Here is a 22224-nt window from a genome sequence, read left to right on the forward strand (position 1 = left end):
GTAGTTGTGACTTGTAGCTCCTCAGAGCCGTCTCCCAGTCTCCTCCAGTTCTCTCTAGTTGTTGTAGTTGTGACTTGTAGCTCCTCAGAGCCGTCTCCCAGTCTCCTCCAGTTCTCTCTAGTTGTTGTAGTTGTGACTTGTAGCTCCTCAGAGCCGTCTCCCAGTCTCCTCCAGTTCTCTCTAGTTGTTGTGACTTGTAGCTCCTCAGAGCCGTCTCCCAGTCTCCTCCAGTTCTCTCTAGTTGTTGTAGTTGTGACTTGTAGCTCCTCAGAGCCGTCTCCCAGTCTCCTCCAGTTCTCTCTAGTTGTTGTAGTTGTGACTTGTAGCTCCTCAGAGCCGTCTCCCAGTCTCCTCCAGTTCTCTCTAGTTGTTGTGACTTGTAGCTCCTCAGAGCCGTCTCCCAGTCTCCTCCAGTTCTCTCTAGTTGTTGTAGTTGTGACTTGTAGCTCCTCAGAGCCGTCTCCCAGTCTCCTCCAGTTCTCTCTAGTTGTTGTGACTTGTAGCTCCTCAGAGCCGTCTCCCAGTCTCCTCCAGTTCTCTCTAGTTGTTGTAGTTGTGACTTGTAGCTCCTCAGAGCCGTCTCCCAGTCTCCTCCAGTTCTCTCTAGTTGTTGTGACTTGTAGCTCCTCAGAGCCGTCTCCCAGTCCCCTCCAATTCACTCAGCAAACGCTCATTAGTTGCAACCAGTGACCTGAAGCACAAACACAACACCATTTAATCACACAAACACTAACAAGCACTTTCTTCACCCATTGGGTATGGTCTTTTATCTTTATATTAGAACATATAATCTGGCATCTCCTATAATGAATATCTCATTAGGTTGCTTTTAGTGTTAAGATTTCTATTATCCCAAGTCAAGGACCTTTATTGTCCCTAGAGTAGTTGAATGCTTTTCTTAGCGCCAGGTGGTACTGGACATAGTGTAGTATCTTGGCGCCAGGTGGTACTGGACATAGTGTAGTATCTTGGCGCCAGGTGGTACTGGACATAGTGTAGTATCTTGGCGCCAGGTGGTACTGGACATAGTGTAGTATCTTGGCGCCAGGTGGTACTGGACATAGTGTAGTATCTTGGCGCCAGGTGGTACTGGACATAGTGTAGTATCTTGGCGCCAGGTGGTACTGGACATAGTGTAGTATCTTGGCGCCAGGTGGTACTGGACATAGTGTAGTATCTTGGCGCCAGGTGGTACTGGACATAGTGTAGTATCTTGGCGCCAGGTGGTACTGGACATAGTGTAGTATCTTGGCGCCAGGTGGTACTGGACATAGTGTAGTATCTTGGCGTCAGGTGGTACTGGACATAGTGTAGTATCTTGGCGCCAGGTGGTACTGGACATAGTGTAGTATCTTGGCGCCAGGTGGTACTGGACATAGTGTAGTATCTTAGCTCCAGGTGGTACTGGACATAGTGTAGTATCTTAGCTCCAGGTGGTACTGGACATAGTGTAGTATCTTAGCACCAGGTGGTACTGGACATAGTGTAGTGTCTAGGTACCAGGTGGTACTGGACATAGTGTAGTATCTTAGCGCCAGGTGGTACTGGACATAGTGTAGTGCTTACCTATGGTTCTCCTGCAGCATATCTGCCAGCTCCTTGACTCTCTCCCCCTCCTCGACCTTCTCCCTCAGCTCTGATACCTTCTTCCTCAGCTCATCCACCTCTGCCTGCTTCTCTGGAGAGACACATGGACCACAGTTAGTTAGCACATGAAGCTAGCAGCAATACAGATCCACATGGGCCACAGTTAGCATATGATGCTAACTCTGCAGCAATACAAATGCACATTGACTTGCAACATCAACGGATATAACAACAACAGACTGAAATCAAATCCAATCCGTCAAGTGGTGAACACCACCTTGAGATATGCACGTTTAACTTTTGTACGAATCTTAAGAGATTTATGGAACATCTTGCATTACTCTTAGACGTGCTCTATGTCACGGTTCCACGTGCTCTATGTTACACGTGCTCTATGTCACGGTTCCACGTGCTCTATGTTACACGTGCTCTATGTCACGGTTCCACGTGCTCTATGTCACAGTTCCACGTGCTCTATGTTACACGTGCTCTATGTTACACGTGCTCTATGTCACGGTTACACGCGCTCTATGTTACACGTGCTCTATGTCACGGTTACCCGTGCTCTATATCACGGTTACACGTGCTCTATGTCACACGTGCTCTGTCACGGTTACATGTGCTCTATGTTACACGTGCTCTATGTTACACGTGCTCTATGTCACGGTTACACGTGCTCTATGTTACACGTGCTCTGTCACGGTTACACGTGCTCTATGTTACACGTGCTCTATGTTACACGTGCTCTATGTCACGGTTACACGTGCTCTATGTTACACATGCTCTATGTCACGGTTACACGTGCTCTATGTTACACGTGCTCTATGTCACGGTTACACGTGCTCTATGTTACACGTGCTCTATGTCACGGTTACACGTGCTCTATGTTACACGTGCTCTATGTCACGGTTACCCGTGCTCTATGTCACGGTTACAAGTTCTCTATGTTACACGTGCTCCGCGTCACGGTTACACGTGCTCTATGTTACACGTGCTCCGCGTCGGGGTTACACGTGCTCTGCGTCGCGGTTACACGTGCTCTATGTTACACATGCTCTATGTTACACGTGCTCTGCGTCGCGGTTACACGTGCTCTATGTTACACGTGCTCTGCGTCGCGGTTACACGTGCTCTATGTTACACGTGCTCTGCGTCACGGTTACACGTGCTCTATGTTACACATGCTCTATGTTACACGTGCTCTGCGTCGCGGTTACACATGCTCTATGTTACACGTGCTCTATGTCGCGGTTACACGTGCTCTATGTTACACGTGCTCTGCGTCGCGGTTACACGTGCTCTGCGTCGCGGTTACACGTGCTCTGCGTCGCGGTTACACGTGCTCTATGTTACACGTGCTCTATGTTACACGTGCTCTGCGTCGCGGTTACACGTGCTCTATGTTACACGTGCTCTGCGTCGCGGTTACACGTGCTCTATGTTACACGTGCTCTGCGTCGCGGTTACACGTGCTCTATGTTACACGTGCTCTGCGTCACGGTTACACGTGCTCTATGTTACACATGCTCTATGTTACACGTGCTCTGCGTCGCGGTTACACGTGCTCTATGTTACACGTGCTCTATGTCACGGTTACACGTGCTCTATGTTACACGTGCTCTGCGTCGCGGTTACACGTGCTCTATGTTACACGTGCTCTATGTTACACGTGCTCTGCGTCACGGTTACACGTGCTCTATGTTACACGTGCTCTATGTTACATGTGCTCTGCGTCGCGGTTACACGTGCTCTATGTTACACGTGCTCTGCGTCACGGTTACACGTGCTCTATGTTACATGTGCTCTGCGTCGCGGTTACATGTGCTCTATGTTACACGTGCTCTATGTCACGGTTACACGTGCTCTATGTTACATGTGCTCTGCGTCGCGGTTACACGTGCTCTATGTTACACGTGCTCTATGTCACGGTTACACGTGCTCTATGTTACACGTGCTCTGCGTCGCGGTTACACGTGCTCTATGTTACATGTGCTCTATGTTACACGTGCTCTGCGTCACGGTTACACGTGCTCTATGTTACACGTGCTCTATGTTACACGTGCTCTGCGTCACGGTTACATGTGCTCTGCGTCGCGGTCAGATTCTGCCCAGTATAGTGACCACTGACCAGGAATATCAAAAAGCTGCTGCTTTTTCACTCACCACATATCTCAGTGTTTGGTGAACTTTTCATCATAGAGTTGAGATATTGTTTTTCTAATCTGATCATCTGCTTCTGTAGAGAGACGTTATCCTCCAGCAGTATCCTCAGCTGCTCATTCAAACTGTCCTGCAATCAATCAATCAATCAATCAATCAATCAATCAAGACATTGAAGATAATTCCATCCATCCATTTCTTCTTAACTCTTTGTGGAGTCAGGGTCTCATGCCATTTCAAACATGAGGTAATATCATTGAAGATGCTGCTTTGAACAGTCTGAAGCTTACAACAGAGATGTGTGCTTCCTCCAGCTGTGTAGTTAGTCTATGGGTCTCTGTCCTGTGGTCTTGGTCTCGTATCTCTGCCTGCTCCTTCAGCTCTTCAACGTTCCCTCTCAACGTCCTGACCTCGGCTTCTCCACTGGAGATGTCTTGTTCCATCATGGACAGGATCTGGACTGCCTGAGCTGGAGGTAGGACAGATAAATACTATTAGGGCCTGATTCTCCATTAAGCAGGTAAGCTACACAGTACATGGGGTTTCATACTCACAGAGGAAGTTGTTGTCATGGTGCAGTGGCCTCTCCCCTGTCCAGTGCTTGTCCACTAGGCTCAGCAGCATCTCCATTGGTTTCCTATAGCTTCCCTAGGAGACAGATTACAAAAGACTGGTTATAATGAACAGTAGGATCTATGATGAATGAATGGTACGGTAGGGATAGGTGGGTTTTCTCTAGGGTGGATGAATGGTACGGTAGGGATAGGTGGGTTTTCTCTACTATGAATGAATGGTACGGTAGGGATAGGTGGGTTTTCTCTAGGGTGGATGAATGGTACGGTAGGGATAGGTGGGTATTCTCTAGGGTGGATGAATGGTACGGTAGGGATAGGTGGGTTTTCTCTAGGGTGAATGAATGGTACGGTAGGGATAGGTGGGTTTTCTCTAGGGTGGATGAATGGTACGGTAGGGATAGGTGGGTATTCTCTAGGGTGAATGAATGGTACGGTAGGGATAGGTGGGTTTTCTCTAGGGTGGATGAATGGTACGGTAGGGATAGGTGGGTTTTCTCTAGGGTGGATGAATGGTACGGTAGGGATAGGTGGGTTTTCTCTACTATGAATGAATGGTACGGTAGGGATAGGTGGGTTTTCTCTAGGGTGGATGAATGGTACGGTAGGGATAGGTGGGTTTTCTCTAGGGTGAATGAATGGTACGGTAGGGATAGGTGGGTTTTCTCTAGGGTGGATGAATGGTACGGTAGGAATAGGTGGGTATTCTCTACGATGAATGGTACGGTAGGGATAGGTGGGTTTTCTCTAGGGTGGATGAATGGTACGGTAGGGATAGGTGGGTATTCTCTAAGGTGGATGAATGGTACGGTAGGAAAAGGTGGGTTTTCTCTAGGGTGGATGAATGGTACGGTAGGGATAGGTGGGTTTTCTCTAGGGTGAATGAATGGTACGGTAGGGATAGGTGGGTTTTCTCTAGGGTGAATGAATGGTACGGTAGGGATAGGTGGGTTTTCTCTAGGGTGAATGAATGGTACGGTAGGGATAGGTGGGTTTTCTCTAGGGTGAATGAATGGTACGGTAGGGATAGGTGGGTTTTCTCTAAGGTGGATGAATGGTACGGTAGGAAAAGGTGGGTTTTCTCTAGGGTGAATGGTACGGTAGGGATAGGTGGGTATTCTCTAGGGTGAATGAATGGTACGGTAGGGATAGGTGGGTTTTCTCTAGGGTGAATGAATGGTACGGTAGGGATAGGTGGGTTTTCTCCAGGGTGGATGAATGGTACGGTAGGGATAGGTGGGTATTCTCTAGGGTGAATGAATGGTACGGTAGGGATAGGTGGGTTTTCTCTAGGGTGAATGAATGGTACGGTAGGGATAGGTGGGTTTTCTCTAGGGTGGATGAATGGTACGGTAGGGATAGGTGGGTTTTCTCTAGGGTGGATGAATGGTACGGTAGGGATAGGTGGGTTTTCTCTAGGGTGAATGAATGGTACGGTAGGGATAGGTGGGTTTTCTCTAGGGTGGATGAATGGTACGGTAGGGATAGGTGGGTTTTCTCTAGGGTGGATGAATGGTACGGTAGGGATAGGTGGGTTTTCTCTAGGGTGGATGAATGGTACGGTAGGGATAGGTGGGTTTTCTCTAGGGTGGATGAATGGTACGGTAGGGATAGGTGGGTATTCTCTAGGGTGGATGAATGGTACGGTAGAGATAGGTGGGTTTTCTCTAGGGTGGATGAATGGTACGGTAGGGATAGGTGGGTTTTCTCTAGGGTGAATGAATGGTACGGTAGGGATAGGTGGGTTTTCTCTACGATGAATGGTACGGTAGGGATAGGTGGGTTTTCTCTAGGGTGAATGAATGGTACGGTAGGGATAGGTGGGTTTTCTCTAGGGTGAATGAATGGTACGGTAGGGATAGGTGGGTTTTCTCTAGGGTGAATGAATGGTACGGTAGGGATAGGTGGGTTCTCTCTCTGAAACGTCTCACCTTCTGAAGCTTGGCATGTTTCTGTGGTGAGGTGGAGCCCCCTGCTGTCTGCTGGGTGTTATGGTAGGACAGTCTGGGAGGGTGCAGGATGGGGTTGGTGGCATCAGACCTACTGGGACAGGGACTTCTTGGACTGGGGGGCCGGATCTTCACTAAGGAAGACTTATGCTGGTCAACTTGATCTAAAGGAGGATGAAGCCAGTGCAAAACACTCAGAATGTTGTATTAGGCCATTCATGCAACCTGATTTGTGTGACAGCGGTGACAGAGAGGATATTCAGAGTGTCACCTCACCAGGGTGAGGGGTGAAGTGGCCCTTGGCTGTGACTCTCAGGTGTTTGGGGAGTTTCTCTCGCTCCTCCCGTCCAGAGCTAGTCCCGCTGTGTTTCTCTACACGGGGGTTAAAGGTTACCCTCGGCCTCTCTGACGTTTTCAACGAGGAGGAAGAACCTTTCCTTCGAGATCCTTCTCTTAAACGTAGACCATTGGACTGGGAATGACAAGCTGATCATAATGAAAATAAAAGATCCCCATTTTAAACTGAAGGCTTGTTTGCTCACTTGAAAAAAGGTTGACAGTAAATGTAACTAGTTAAACATACAATTCATCAAGTACTGAATGAAATCAATTAAGGGTAAATCTCTGAAATCTTGCCATAAATGAGCAAAATCCCCATGTTCCTAGGGAAAACTAACAACATTTGTCTCCCCCTGGTGGACTGTCCCTACATTAACAGTCATGGTGTACATCTCGCTCTAATAGTACTATTCTGTGATCAAACAACATAAACTCACACTCATCTTTGATCTGATGATAGAGCTGGGACTCTGGCTCCTTGTGGAAAGAACCAGTAAGGAACAGAGGTTCACTTTGGTCCCAGTTGCTCTTAGCGACAAGGTTCAACACTATGTCATCGTTGTCATCCAGGACAGAGAGCTTCTTGGCCAGGCGATTTACTGAGGCCATCCTCGGCTTACTGCTCCTGGAACACACCAATCAAACACATTACATCATAACATAGCACTACTAGAAGAATAGAGTATAATACAATCTATAGCAATGTAACGTGACCGTTATTACACTGTACACACTATTGGAAACAATGCCACATAAAGAACAGCTTACTTAATGAATGAAATCTGAAGTTTGTCATTCCGGGTGTTTTCTAATAATACAATATCAATAATCAATATCTAATACAGACAAGAGACCTTGGTGTGCAAACAAGACCTCCTGACATTAGCAATCTGCTGTATTAATACTGTAGAGTACAGTACCTCTGGTCAGTGATGTCTAATACTGTAGAGTACAGTACCTCTGGTCAGTGATGTCTAATACTGTAGAGTACAGTACCTCTGGTCAGTGATGTCTAATACTGTAGAGTACACTACCTCTGGTCAGTGATGTCTAATACTGTAGAGTACAGTACCTCTGGTCAGTGATGTCTAATACTGTAGAGTACAGTACCTCTGGTCAGTGATGTCTAATACTGTAGAGTACAGTACCTCTGGTCAGTGATGTCTAATACTGTAGAGTACAGTACCTCTGGTCAGTGATGTCTAATACTGTAGAGTACAGTACCTCTGGTCAGTGATGTCTAATAGTGTAGAGTACAGTACCTCTGGTCAGTGATGTCTAATACTGTAGAGTACAGTACCTCTGGTCAGTGATGTCTAATAGTGTAGAGAACAGTACCTCTGGTCAGTGATGTCTAATACTGTAGAGTACAGTACCTCTGGTCAGTGATGTCTAATACTGTAGAGAACAGTACCTCTGGTCAGTGATGTCTAATACTGTAGAGTACAGTACCTCTGGTCAGTGATGTCTAATACTGTAGAGTACAGTACCTCTGGTCAGTGATGTCTAATACTGTAGAGTACAGTACCTCTGGTCAGTGATGTCTAATACTGTAGAGTACAGTACCTCTGGTCAGTGATGTCTAATACTGTAGAGTACAGTACCTCTGGTCAGTGATGTCTAATACTGTAGAGTACAGTACCTCTGGTCAGTGATGTCTAATACTGTAGAGTACAGTACCTCTGGTCAGTGATGTCTAATACTGTAGAGTACAGTACCTCTGGTCAGTGATGTCTAATACTGTAGAGTACAGTACCTCTGGTCAGTGATGTCTAATACTGTAGAGTACAGTACCTCTGGTCAGTGATGTCTAATACTGTAGAGTACAGTACCTCTGGTCAGTGATGTCTAATACTGTAGAGTACAGTACCTCTGGTCAGTGATGTCTAATACTGTAGAGTACAGTACCTCTGGTCAGTGATGTCTAATACTGTAGAGTACAGTACCTCTGGTCAGTGATGTCTAATACTGTAGAGTACAGTACCTCTGGTCAGTGATGTCTAATACTGTAGAGTACAGTACCTCTGGTCAGTGATGTCTAATACTGTAGAGTACAGTACCTCTGGTCAGTGATGTCTAATACTGTAGAGTACAGTACCCCTGGTCAGTGATGTCTAATACTGTAGAGTACAGTACCCCTGGTCAGTGATGTCTAATACTGTAGAGTACAGTACCCCTGGTCAGTGATGTCTAATACTGTAGAGTACAGTACCTCTGGTCAGTGATGTCTAATACTGTAGAGTACAGTACCTCTGGTCAGTGATGTCTAATACTGTAGAGTACAGTACCTCTGGTCAGTGATGTCTGTCTCCGAGGAGCTCGTCTGTTGGGGTCCGAGCACAGAGTCTGAGGAGAAATGCATGATTGAAGCTTTTCTCTCACTGTCCCTGACTGGACAGTCATCTGCAGGAAAAAACAATATAAAACAAACATCAAATGTCAGATTGGTAAGAAGAACTATCGAACAGCAAAGTCATTGGACAGCCAATCGGACCCAAAATGAAAATATGGTAGCTATAGGTACCAAGCTTGCGAAGGTTGGACAGTGCGTGCACCAAGTACAGGCGGTAGTGTGGATCTGTTTTAGCCAGAGGGTTGAGCCTCAGGTCCAGCTCTCTCAGAGCAGTCAGCAGGCAGAGCACTTTGACCTCCTGAAGGGAGGGAATGCTGTTGTAGTACAAGTTCAGCCTCTCCAGCCTCTTCAAGTGTTGGACCCCCTATAGATGAACAAACATAGAAAGAAACAAATAGCGGTGGGTATAATTTGTGGAACGTTCCAACAGGAATCTGTTCCAAAAACGTTGTAAATAACAAGGTTGCCAACAAACAACGCATATAAAGTTGTATAGCGGCAGAATAAGATACCTGGTAGGGAGTGGGCTATTTCATTAAGTTTTTCACTCCCCACATTTATTCTGAAAAATGTCTGTCCTCACTGGTAGCCTATGGACAAACATCAAGAATACGCTAAGTGGTAGGTTGATGCCTATTCGGCAGCTAGTTAGATAGGTGAATTGATCATGTTACTTTGTATGAGTTGTTTGTTGGAAACCAGAGTCCTGTTGGAACGTTCCACAAATTTTACCCACCCAAACAAATGTGACTTACATATTCAGTGCATGTCCCAAATTGTGCCATATTCCCTACATAGTGAACAACTTTTGCCCAGAGCACTGGTTAAAAGTAGTGCACTATATAGGGAATAATATGTAATTGAGTACCATTGTGGACGTAAACAGATCTACACATTCAGACTTCAGTCACCATTTCACCATGTACTGTATACACATTTATCTGTTGAGAGACGTCTCACCTCGACAGAGATGAGTGCATTACAGGAGAGGTTCAGGGTTTTCAAACGGACAAAGTTCTTTAGTGAGATTCCCAGATGTCTGATTTTCTCCTTGTATGAGCCTGGGAGGCTCAGTGATCTCACATCCGCTGTAAAGTGGTCATGAATGTTAGTAGCCAGCAATCAAAGTTAGAGTAGTTGGATAGTTGTAGACCCACGGTAACGCTGGCCATCTTTCGCTAGATAGCTACCTGTGGCCAGACAAATTCAAAGCACTGTTTTGCCAGCTAGCCTAGCAGGCGAGCTAACGTTAGCATTAAGCATAGTCTCTGTGCATTAGTTAGCTATTAATGGAAGTTTAAACTAGGTTTAAATCAAACTAATCATACATCTAGGCTACCAACTTACAAGCTATAAGTTAAGTGTCAAATACATTACCAAGGCAATGGTGATTTAGATGTAGCTTCTGTCGTATCCACTGCTCTGTTACTGTTGTCAACAGCGCCGCCATATTTTTCGAATTTGTTGGAAGATCGCGCCGAGCATGCGCAGTTGTTTAAGCTCTGGGGACGCCCACATCCTGGTACTGCTTGTCTCACGTGTTCAAACAAGCGGAACAGAGACAGGTAAGGGTGAACGTTAACCGATATTTTTCAGCTCACATATTAGTTTCAATCTTGACCTTGGTCAGTATAAACGTGGCTACTAACCTGAAACATAGCTGTTTAGAATGTTAACAATGTACACATAGCTACGGTGCAAGACAAGTATACTAGCTTACTTTCAACAGTGTTTTCTCAACTTTGATATGGTATTCAACAGTTTACTTGCAGATATGTGGAAACTTCTTCTCTTTCACAAATCCCACTCAGTCTCTTCATATCAAATGAACAGTGTGATCCTCCAACTGTAGCTTTGGATTTGAGTCAAGACCAATGGCAGAGTTGATCACAGCATGTTCCAACGTCACACTGTCAGTCTCTGCCCTGTGCACAGCATATCAGCTCTTCAAGGTAATTTTGGGATATATTGGTGTTCACTTGAGTGTAACTCTTGTGGACCATTAAACCATTCTTCACCCCTTTGTCACTGATTATTGTCATGACTCTCTTTCTCCTCACCCTAACTGTTCCCTCATCTCCCTCTTTCTCTTGTAGGACCACAGAGCTCCAGCGGTGGGTTTCTTCCTGCTTGGTCTCTCATCAGGCCTCTGCACCCTGCCTCTCTCCTTCAGCCCATACCTGACCTCTGTACAGGGGGACCTGGAGTGGGCCGGCGAGGTCCTGGCTCCACCGCTGGTCTCCTTCGGCTTCCTGTGGCTCAGTGAAGACCGCACCACAGCCAACATCCTCCTTATTGGCTCAGCTCTCCTCCCGGTGCTCTGCGATTGGTTGTCAGCGGACGAGTTGATGCTGATGTCACGCTGTCTGGCGTTGTCTGCCATCTCCTGCTCGCTCACTGTGTGTCTGTTTGCGGGAAACGCTGTCGGGGCCCTGGGCAGTGTGGCCCTCAGCCTGCCACAAATGGTGGCCCCCAGGGTGGGGGTCAAGACTCTGGCTCCCCTTGTCTCTCCAGGGGCCACTGTGGGACTGCTTAAGTGGCTCCTGAAGGGCTCCATGGCTGTAGGGTGCTGGGCCTCTGAGAAGGCACTTAGCAAGTACCTGTTGGAACTGAAGGAATTGGACACGCCATTTTAACTTGTTACCACAGTAACACAGGGCTTCCCCAAACTCAGTCCTCGGGTCACCGGGGTTTAGTGTCTTTCCTAAGCACTACACAGCTTATTCAAATAATCAACTAAAAGCTTTGATCATTTCAATCAGGTTTATAGTGTTTGGGCAAAAACCAAAACGTGCACCCCTTGGAGTCCCGAGCATCGAGTTTGGGAAACGCTACTGTAACAGTTACTCACTGTCTGAACAGTTCAATAGTCCCTCACACATGATAATTACTGATTGTTAAGTTGATGTGGTCTCATGATGTGCACATAGAGCTGCTGACAGAAGAGAACCAGATGGAGGGTCTATTTATTTTGTCCTGCAGGGCCTTGCCTCATAGAAGTAGAATGAATAGAACGGTCTTGGAACCTCTGACCATGGCTTTTTGACTGGTAAAGTCATGGGTGCACTCAAAATGGCGTCATTGACTTAAATGAGCAAGCTTGTTCGACTTATTCTAGTACTGTGGCTTGCCTTTGATCTGTAGCCAATAACCTTTTCAATTCCTAATGACCAATAACCTTTCCAATTCCTACTGGCCAATGACCTTTCCAATTCCTACTGGCCAATAACCTTTACAATTCCTACTGGCCAATGACCTTTCCAATTCCTACTGGCCAATAACCTTTCCAATTCCTACTGGCCAATGACCTTTACAATTCCTACTGGCCAATAACCTTTCCAATTCCTACTGGCCAATGACCTTTCCAATTCCTACTGGCCAATGACCTTTCCAATTCCTACTGGCCAATAACCTTTACAATTCCTACTGGCCAATAACCTTTCCAATTCCTACTGGCCAATGACCTTTCCAATTCCTACTGGCCAATAACCTTTACAATTCCTACTGGCCAATGACCTTTCCAATTCCTACTGGCCAATAACCTTTACAATTCCTACTGGCCAATGACCTTTCCAATTCCTACTGGCCAATAACCTTTCCAATTCCTACTGGCCAATGACCTTTCCAATTCCTACTGGCCAATGACCTTTCCAATTCCTACTGGCCAATAACCTTTCCAATTCCTACTGGCCAATAACCTTTCCAATTCCTACTGGCCAATGACCTTTCCAATTCCTACTGGCCAATAACCTTTACAATTCCTACTGGCCAATGACCTTTCCAATTCCTACTGGCCAATAACCTTTACAATTCCTACTGGCCAATGACCTTTCCAATTCCTACTGGCCAATAACCTTTCCAATTCCTACTGGCCAATGACCTTTCCAATTCCTACTGGCCAATGACCTTTCCAATTCCTACTGGCCAATAAACTTTCCAATTCCTACTGGCCAATGACCTTTCCAATTCCTACTGGCCAATAACCTTTCCAATTCCTACTGGCCAATGACCTTTAAAATTCCTACTGGCCAATGACCTTTACAATTCCTACTGGCCAATGACCTTTCCAATTCCTACTGGCCAATGACCTTTACAATTCCTACTGGCCAATGACCTTTCCAATTCCTACTGGCCAATGACCTTTCCAATTCCTACTGGCCAATGACCTTTTCAAGAGATTATCCATATGATCCATATAATGATGCCAGTCTGCCAACTTGGAGGTGACATGATCCACCATTGGGACAAGTGTCTGTTGCCAGTGTATGAGCACTGTCAAGGGTGTTGTTCTACTTGTTCAGCTTATTGTCATGGCCAGGGAGCTCTGCTCTGTTATCCTAGTACTTTCATCTATGCAAGTCGAAGAAGCACTGGTGTCTTAATTCTAAAACTGTAAAACATTATTGATGATATTAGTAACAGCGGTTAATAACATTTTATGTGCTAAAATATTGATTTGTTGTTGTATCAACAAAAGGAGTAGCGCTTGGATTTAACGCTTGTATGTAGTGATTGTCATGGGTCACTAATACTCCCAACCTCTTTCACACCACATATTAGAAAGTCTAATTCATCTATGGAGGTTGATTTACAGGACAGTGTAATTACCAATTGGCTATAAAAGATTCTATCTGCTTACTCTGTGAAAATATCCTCCCAACAGTGGCTCTATAAGGAGGATGGAAGTACCTTCCAGACATTTATTACTGTCTTTGTCTATGAGTATGCCTCCCAAATAACACCCTATTCCCTATGTAGTGCACTACTTTGAGCCCATTTTGGGGCACACTCTGGTTGAACCTGGGCAGGCTTGACTTCAGTGTCTTGTCCTACGATGAGCACCAAACAGCTTGTACTAGACTATGCTCACTGTGAAGCCAATGTCATTGACACACAGGACACGTTTGAGAGCCGATAGCTTTAGTGCCTGAACATGGCCGGGGTACCAAAATAGTCAGGGCTGCGATCCAAATGACAGCCTATCCCCGATATAGTGCACTTCTTTTGACCAGAGCTCTATATGGGCATGGTCAAAAGCAGTGCACTATAAAGGGAATAGGGTGCCATTTGGGATGCAGCCCTAAGTCCCCTCAGATTCAGGATCCTGTTCATTCTGCAGCCTCAGCAGATAGCTACTGTGTACAGTGAGATTTAACTAGATACATCTGCAGTGTTTACACCACTAACACTATGGATCTATATTCATTTATTCTTCAGATATAACACATATTATATCCACTTACTGTCCATAATGTCTATACCAGAAGGGTTCTTTATTTTTACTATTTTCTACATTGTAGAATAATAGTGAAGACATCAAAACTATGAAATAACACATATGGAATCATGTTGTAACCAAAAAAAAGTATTAAACAAATCAAAATATATTTGAGATTCTTCAAAGTAGCCACCCTTTGCCTTGATGACAGCTTTGCACACTCTTGGCATTCCCTAAAACAGCTTCATGAGGTACTCACCTGGAATGCATTTCAATTAGCAGGTGTGTCCATATTATGGCAAGAACCCTCAAATAAGCAAAGAGAAATGACAGTCCATCATTACTTTAAAACATGAAGGTCAGTCAATCAGGATCATTTCAAGAACTTTTCAAGTTTCTTCAAGTGCAGTCGCAAAAACCATAAAGCACTATGATGAAACTGGCTCTCATGAGGACCGCCACAGGAAAGGAAGACCCAGTTACCTCTGCTGCAGAGGATAAGTTCATTAGAGTTACCAGCCTCAAATTCCAGCCCAAATAAATGCTTTACAAAGTAATAGACACATCGACATCAACTGTTCAGAGGAGACTGTATGAATAAGGCCTTCATGGTTGAATTGCTGCAAAGAAACCACTACTAAAGGACACCAGTAAGAAAAAGAGACTTGCTTGGGCCAAGAAACACAAGCAATGGACATTAGACCGGTGGAAATCTGTCCTTTGGTCTGAGATTTTTGGTTCCAACCGTTGTGTCTTTGTGAGACGCAGAGTAGGTGAACAAATTATATCCGCATGTGTGGTTCCCACCGTGAAGCATGGAGGAGATGGTGTGGGGGTGCTTTGCTGGTGAAATCACTGTCTAAATCAGTGTGATTTATTTCGAATTCAAGGCACATTTAACCAGCGTGTGTAACGGGGGTCGTAAGGATTTGACCAAAACGCAGCGGGAATATGTATACTCATCTTCTTTTTATTTTGAAGAAGGAGAAACAACTAAATACGTATACAAAAAAAAAAACAGTCCTGTCAGGTGCAACCAACACTAAACAAGGAACAACTACCCACAAAATCCCACAGAAAAACACCCCACTTAAATAGGACCTTCAATTAGAAGCAACTAGGAGCAGCTGCTTCCAATTGAAGGTCAACCCCATTAACTAAACATAGAACTAGACATACTAGATAAACATAGAAATATACTAACATATAACATAGCCCAACAAACCCCGAAACACTCTAAACAAACACCCCTCTTAAAACAGAACAATGCCCAACAAACCCCGAAACACTCTAAACAAACACCCCTCTTAAAACAGAACAATGCCCAACAAACCCCGAAACACTCTAAACAAACACACCCCTGCCACGTCCTGACCAAACTACAATAACAAATAACCCCTTTACTGGTCAGGACGTGACAGCGTGGCTACCACAGCATTCTGCAGCGATACACCATCCCATTTGGTTTGCACTTAGTGGGTCTATCATTTGTTATTCGACAGGACAATGACCCAACACACCTCCAGGCTGTGTGTAAGGGCTATTTGACCAAGAATGAGAGTGATGGAGTGCTGCATCAGATGACCTGGCCTCCACAATCACCCGACCTCAACCCAATTGAGATGGTTTGGGATGAGTTGGACCGCCAAGTAATAGAAAAGCAGCCAATAAGTGCTCAGCCAATGTGGGAACTCCTTCAAGACTGTTGGAAAAGCATTCCAGGTGAAGCTGGTTTAGAGAATGCCAAGAGTGTGCACAGCTGTCATCAAAGCAATGGGTGGTTATTTGAAGAATCTCAATTATAAAATATATTTTGATTTGTTTATCACTTTTTTGGTTACTACATAATTCCATATGTGTTTTTTCATAGTTTTATGTCTTCACTATTATTCTACAATGTAGAAAATAGCAAAAATAAAGAAAAACCCTGGAATGAGTGGGTGTGTCCAAACATTTGACTGGTACTGTGTATATATATATATATATATATTTATACTCTGGACTCCGACATTACTCGTCCTAATATTTCAATCTTTTTTTATTCCATTTTTTTACTTTTAGATTTGTGTGTATTGTTAGATATTACTCCACTGTTGGAACTAGGAACACAAGCATTTCACTACAACCACATTAATATCGGCTAAATATGTGTACCCGACCAATAAAATGATATTTGATACTAGTTGGAGGATTGTGCATTGATTTCGGGATGCTAATTGGTTAACCCTCTGTGTAAGTTATGTTGTATTTGTGATGTACTTTGATTAACTTGTGAATAAATGACTATATGATTGTCAGATAGATGCTCAGTTTGATGCATTTTGGGATGCATCAAGATTTTCTTCTCCTCAAAGCACAGCCAAGGAAGAATTCATTTCTGTATCAGATAGAGGTGCTGAGTGGACACTGCAGAATGGAACTGCTGTAATTCCCAGGACTCCTGGATAGCACAGCGCCAGCCTCCATCTGCTATTTACAAGACTTGCTCTTTTCTGCAGACTTCCTTCCAACGCTCTAAGCCCAGCTCAGCCAAACATAAATAGGGCCAGACTTAACTAAGGATATCTACCTGTTAATTCATGTCCTTATTTACATTGTAGTGGATGAGTAATACATATTGTCAATAGATGCTTGAATAAACCTTTTTTGCATATTGGCATCGTTTGTGATTTAAGTCATTTGTGTACTGGTACATAATTTGGTAACAAAAATGACAAGATGTTGTTGGGTATACACACAGAAACAGTAATTGTCAGAAACTTCGAACCAATGATGTAATTTGGTCCTTAGCTTTGACTCGTGTCTGTACATACATTAACAATGGGTTGTTGTGACTTGTGTCTGTAGCTACATAAACAATGGGTTGTTGTGACTCGTGTCTGTACACATAAACAATGGGTTGTTGTGACTCGTGTCTGTACACATAAACAACGGGTTGTTGTGACTCGTGTCTGTACATACAGTACATAAACAATGGGTTGTTGTGACTCATGTCTGTACATACAGTACATAAACAATGGGTTGTTGTGACTCGTGTCTGTACATACAGTACATAAACAATGGGTTGTTGTGACTCGTGTCTGTACATACAGTACATAAACAATGGGTTGTTGTGACTCGTGTCTGTACATACAGTACATAAACAATGGGTTGTTGTGACTCGTGTCTGTACACATAAACAATGGGTTGTTGTGACTCGTGTCTGTACATACAGTACATAAACAATGGGTTGTTGTGACTCATGTCTGTACATACAGTACATAAACAATGGGTTGTTGTGACTCATGTCTGTACATACAGTACATAAACAATGGGTTGTTGTGACTCGTGTCTGTACATACAGTACATAAACAATGGGTTGTTGTGACTCATGTCTGTACATACAGTACATAAACAATGGGTTGTTGTGACTCGTGTCTGTACATACAGTACATAAACAATGGGTTGTTGTGACTCGTGTCTGTACATACAGTACATAAACAATGGGTTGTTGTGACTCGTGTCTGTACACATAAACAATGGGTTGTTGTGACTCGTGTCTGTACATACAGTACATAAACAATGGGTTGTTGTGACTCAGGTCTGTACATACAGTACATAAACAATGGGTTGTTGTGACTCATGTCTGTACATACAGTACATAAACAATGGGTTGTTGTGACTCGTGTCTGTACATACAGTACATAAACAATGGGTTGTTGTGACTCATGTCTGTACACATAAACAATGGGTTGTTGTGATTCGTGTCTGTACATACAGTACATAAACAATGGGTTGTTGTGACTCGTGTCTGTACATACAGTACATAAACAATGGGTTGTGTGACTCATGTCTGTACATACAGTACATAAACAATGGGTTGTTGTGACTCGTGTCTGTACATACAGTACATAAACAATGGGTTGTTGTGACTCATGTCTGTACACATAAACAATGGGATGTTGTGACTCGTGTCTGTACATACAGTACATAAACAACGGGTTGTTGTGACTCATGTCTGTACATACAGTACATAAACAACAGGTTGTTGTGACTCATGTCTGTACATACAGTACATAAACAACAGGTTGTTGTGACTAATGTCTGTACACATAAACAACAGGTTGTTGTGACTCATGTCTGTACACATAAACAATGGCTGCTGATCCTTTCCATGTGAGTGCCCATCAGATAGTATCAGTGACTGGCTAGTCTCTCCTCTCCTCAAGCTCAGACTCCTGGGGTGCATCCCAAATGGCACCTTTTTCCTTACATAGTGCACTACTTTTGACCAGAGCCCTGTGAGGAATAGGGTGCCATTTGTGAAGGAACCGTGGCTGCTGCATACTGCTGACAGCATGAGGCCACATGGCCCCCAACACAATCATCTCCATCTCAGCTGCTTGCTTCAGCACTGCAGAGAGCTGCACTGAGCATGCCCGCTGCAACTGCAGCCTGTGGATGGACGGAGTGGAGAGGAGGAGGAGAGAGAGTGGAGGGGAGAAGAGAAGGAGAGAGAGAGAATCACACAGGAGCTGCTGCTCAGTGCAGTGATGCTGCTGCAGCAGAGAGGACAGGGGCTGCAAAGGGGGCTTCAGAATTAACAATAACAGACAAAACAGGGAGAACATGGGATGTTGTGGTGGAATGCAGAACGTTGGATTGTCTGGAACGTACATCATTAATGACCTGAAGACAAGTATGGGTAAGAAAGGAGAAGACAAAATGTTTCTGAGGGATGGAGAGGAGGAGCGTTTTAAGATCAGAAAACGGATTAAAGAGGAAGACGGAAGGATGATCTCTGAGGAAAGATCAAGAGGAACCTGACAGATCTATTTAGACAGATCTATGCTAATCGGTCTTTCTCTGTGGTATCCTCATCCGTCAGCATTTGATATTTTAGCTGCCAGAGCCTTTGTTGTCAGTGAATGGGCGTCACTGCTTGGGAAAAGATTTGGTGTTTGAAAATGAATGGGCTATAGAACGACATTGTTATCCCCTCTCTCTCTCTCTCTCTCTCTCTCTCTCTCTCTCTCTCTCTCTCTCTCTCTCTCTCTCTCTCTCTCTCTCTCTCTCTCTCTCTCTCTCTCTCTCTCTCTCTCTCTCTCTCTCTCTCTCTCTCTCTCTCTCTCTCTCTCTCTCTCTCTTCCTTTCTCTCTCTCTCTTCCTTTTATCTCTCTTTCTCCTCTCTGCAGTGTTGGACCGTGCCAGTGTTTCCCTGGGTATCTAGTTCTGCTACTGTGACTGTAACAGTGAGTCCCAGACGGAGGGGAGATGTATGCCTTCTACTCCCTGCTAGTTTACATCTTCTACACTGTCTTTAAGAAGGAGGAGGAGGAAGCCCTGGGAGCTGCTCAGGGTGGAGCCTCAGCGGTGAGTCTAGTCACAGCGTCTGCACCCAAATGGCATCCTATTCCCTATAAAGGGCACTACAGGGCACTAATATAGTGCACTTTGAAGCTCAAAATGTGTTGTATACAGATACCTCAGTAGAGTCGAGTAACAGTGTTTAACTACAGCCCTCAGTAGAGTCTAGTAACAGTGTTTAACTACAGCCCTCAGTAGAGTCTAGTAACAGTGTTTATCTACAGTCCTCAGTAGAATCTAGTAACAGTGTTTATCTACAGTCCTCAGTAGAGTCTAGTAACAGTGTTTATCTACAGCCCTCAGTAGAGTCTAGTAACAGTGTTTAACTACAGCCCTCAGTAGAGTCTAGTAACAGTGTTTATCTACAGTCCTCAGTAGAGTCTAGTAACAGTGTTTATCTACAGTCCTCAGTAGAATCTAGTAACAGTGTTTATCTACAGTCCTCAGTAGAGTCTAGTAACAGTGTTTAACTACAGCCCTCAGTAGAGTCTAGTAACAGTGTTTAACTACAGTCCTCAGTAGAGTCTAGTAACAGTGTTTATCTACAGCACCACGCGGTTCCTTTGTCTTGTCATCAGAGGATGGTAACCAGCAGCAGGACTACCAATCCCATGACAGCAGGGAAACTGTATAGATACTGAGCTATTTATGTAAGTCTACTGTCTGGGAGATATGTTACTGCTAATCTCACAGACGTACGTCTGAAATGCTATTTTATGTCGGTAGAGAGAGATGTTCATGCTGTCATACATGTTGTGTAGGTTCATTGTATATGGAGAACAGCATTTGGGCTGGCATTGACATTGCAGGCTGGCAGTGTGTACGTGTGTGTGTTGTCTGTTTTGGAGGTTAACACAGTATTTAGTAACACTAATGTCTGTTTCTGCTCTCTGCCATCCCCCTGTCTGTCTGTTGCTGTGATCAGCAGCCAGGACATGTTTCCATGGAAACAAGGAGCAGGAGGAAAAAAGACCACACCCACAGGAAGGAGAGGAAGAAAAAGGGGGCGTGGCAGCAGGTTGAGTGACTCCAGTGAGTGGATGCTTTATGACAACAATGTCTATAAATAGAAGCATCTGTAACACTGGTTAAATACTTAACTACTGTATTTGCTACTGACAGATATCAGTGATAATTGCTGTTATTATGGTATAGATAGATATTTCTCATGGTGATCAATAGATACTTAAATACCAGGCTTAATGATAAAAAAATGTTTTTACCTTTATTTGACTAGGCAAGTCAGTTAAGAACAAATTTTTATTTACAATGACGGCCTACCCTGGCCAAACCCGGACGATGCTGGGCCAATTGTACGCCGCCCTATGGGACTCCCAATCGCAGATGGATGTGATACAGCCTGGATTTGAACCAGGGACTGTAGTGATGCCTCTTGCACTGAGATACAGTGCCTTAGACCACTGCGCCACTCAGGAGCCCAATAGCAACTAGAATAGGAATAACAGGAATGATAATAGCTACTGCAGAATAGGAATAACAGGAATGATAATAGCTACTGTTTTGATGTGGTATATCTCTCATGGTGATTCATAGTGATTTCTCATGGTAATTTATGGTGATTTCTCACGGTGATTTATGGTGATTTCTCACAGTGATTTATGGTGATTTCTCACGGTGATTTATGGTGATTTCTCATAGTGATTTATGGTGATTTCTCATGGTGATTCATAGTGATTTCTCATGGTGATTCATAGTGATTTCTCATTGTGATTTATGGTGATTTCTCACGGTGATTTATGGTGATTTCTCATAGTGATTTATGGTGATTTCTCATAGTGATTCATAGTGATTTCTCATGGTGATTCATCATGATTTCTCACGGTGATTTATGGTGATTTCTCACGGGGATTTATGGTGATTTCTCATAGTGATTTATGGTGATTTCTCATAGTGATTGATCGTATGAATTCATGCCCTTATTAAAATGCTGATGTATTTTCTTCAAGGCAGTAGCAGTGATAGTGACGGCCTGTCCCTGAGTGATGAAGATGATTATGATGGTGGAGGTGGTGAAGTGCCCGATATCCCAGCATGCACTCCTCTGGGTGCCTTCCTGTCCTTTAAACAAGAGAACGAGAAAAGGAGGGAGGTCCAGGTGCAGCTGGAGACGGCAGGAAAGGTAGGCTTCACCACAAACACCTTGGCACCCTATTCCCTATAGGCCCTGGTCAAAAGTAGTGCACAATTTAGGGTCTCATTTACACAATAATACTGTTGCTTCTAGTTGTAGCCATGACCTTCTAAGAACAGATGCATTATCTAAACATCCTGCTGATTTAGTTGTAGCCATGACCTTCTAAGAACTGATGCATTATCTAAACATCCTGCTGGTCTAGTTGTAGCCATGACCTTCTAAGAACAGATGCATTATCTAAACATCCTGCTGGTTTAGTTGTAGCCATGACCTTCTTAGAACTGATGCATTATCTAAACATCCTGCTGGTCTAGTTGTAGCCATGACCTTCTAAGAACAGATGCATTATCTAAACATCCTGCTGATTTAGTTGTAGCCATGACCTTCTTAGAACTGATGCATTATCTAAACATCCTGCTGATTTAGTTGTAGCCATGACCTTCTTAGAACTGATGCCTTATCTAAACTTCCTGCTGGTTTAGTTGTAGCCATGACCTTCTTAGAACTGATGCATTATCTAAACTTCCTGCTGGTTTAGTTGTAGC

At 44.2% G+C, this 22224-nt stretch overlaps 3 protein-coding genes across 5 annotated transcripts in view; 2 read left to right on the forward strand and 1 right to left on the reverse strand.

Moving 5' to 3' along the window:
• Positions 1-486: 486 nt before the first annotated feature.
• On the reverse strand, positions 487-10431 carry LOC106595451 (centrosomal protein of 72 kDa). Of its 3 annotated transcripts, none has more exons than XR_006770030.1 (12): positions 10338-10431; positions 9921-10048; positions 9132-9324; positions 8896-9010; positions 7045-7232; positions 6545-6754; positions 6251-6432; positions 4302-4395; positions 4038-4216; positions 3751-3877; positions 1567-1673; positions 487-691 (listed from the first exon to the last, which is right to left on the reverse strand). XR_006770030.1 is itself a non-coding variant. In XM_045719230.1 (12 exons), the coding sequence occupies exons 1-12, from the start codon at positions 10408-10410 to the stop codon at positions 628-630; spliced, it is 1635 nt and encodes a 544-aa protein (XP_045575186.1). In that variant the 5' UTR covers positions 10411-10431; the 3' UTR covers positions 487-627. The 3 variants fall into 3 exon arrangements, 2 of the variants coding, with proteins under 2 accessions (XP_045575186.1, XP_045575185.1); XM_045719230.1 differs by having other exon boundaries at positions 1567-1678; positions 6251-6402; XM_045719229.1 differs by having other exon boundaries at positions 1567-1678.
• Positions 10430-14347, forward strand: LOC106595450 (uncharacterized). Its single transcript, XM_014186822.2, has 3 exons — positions 10430-10525; positions 10813-10912; positions 11057-14347. Exons 2-3 carry the CDS (start codon positions 10835-10837, stop codon positions 11594-11596), a joined length of 618 nt encoding a protein of 205 aa, XP_014042297.1. The 5' UTR covers positions 10430-10525; positions 10813-10834; the 3' UTR covers positions 11597-14347.
• Positions 14348-19431: 5084 nt separating this feature from the next.
• Positions 19432-22224, forward strand: part of LOC106597130 (kinesin-like protein KIFC3) — a 32622-nt gene continuing 29829 nt past the window's right edge. The window contains exon 1 of the mRNA XM_045717766.1: positions 19432-19530. Coding sequence (XP_045573722.1) covers positions 19432-19530 — 99 coding nt within the window. The remainder of the gene's footprint in view (positions 19531-22224) is intronic.

The sequence above is a fragment of the Salmo salar genome, chromosome ssa05, assembly GCF_905237065.1.
Source record: "Salmo salar chromosome ssa05, Ssal_v3.1, whole genome shotgun sequence".
Classification (NCBI taxonomy): domain Eukaryota; kingdom Metazoa; phylum Chordata; class Actinopteri; order Salmoniformes; family Salmonidae; genus Salmo; species Salmo salar.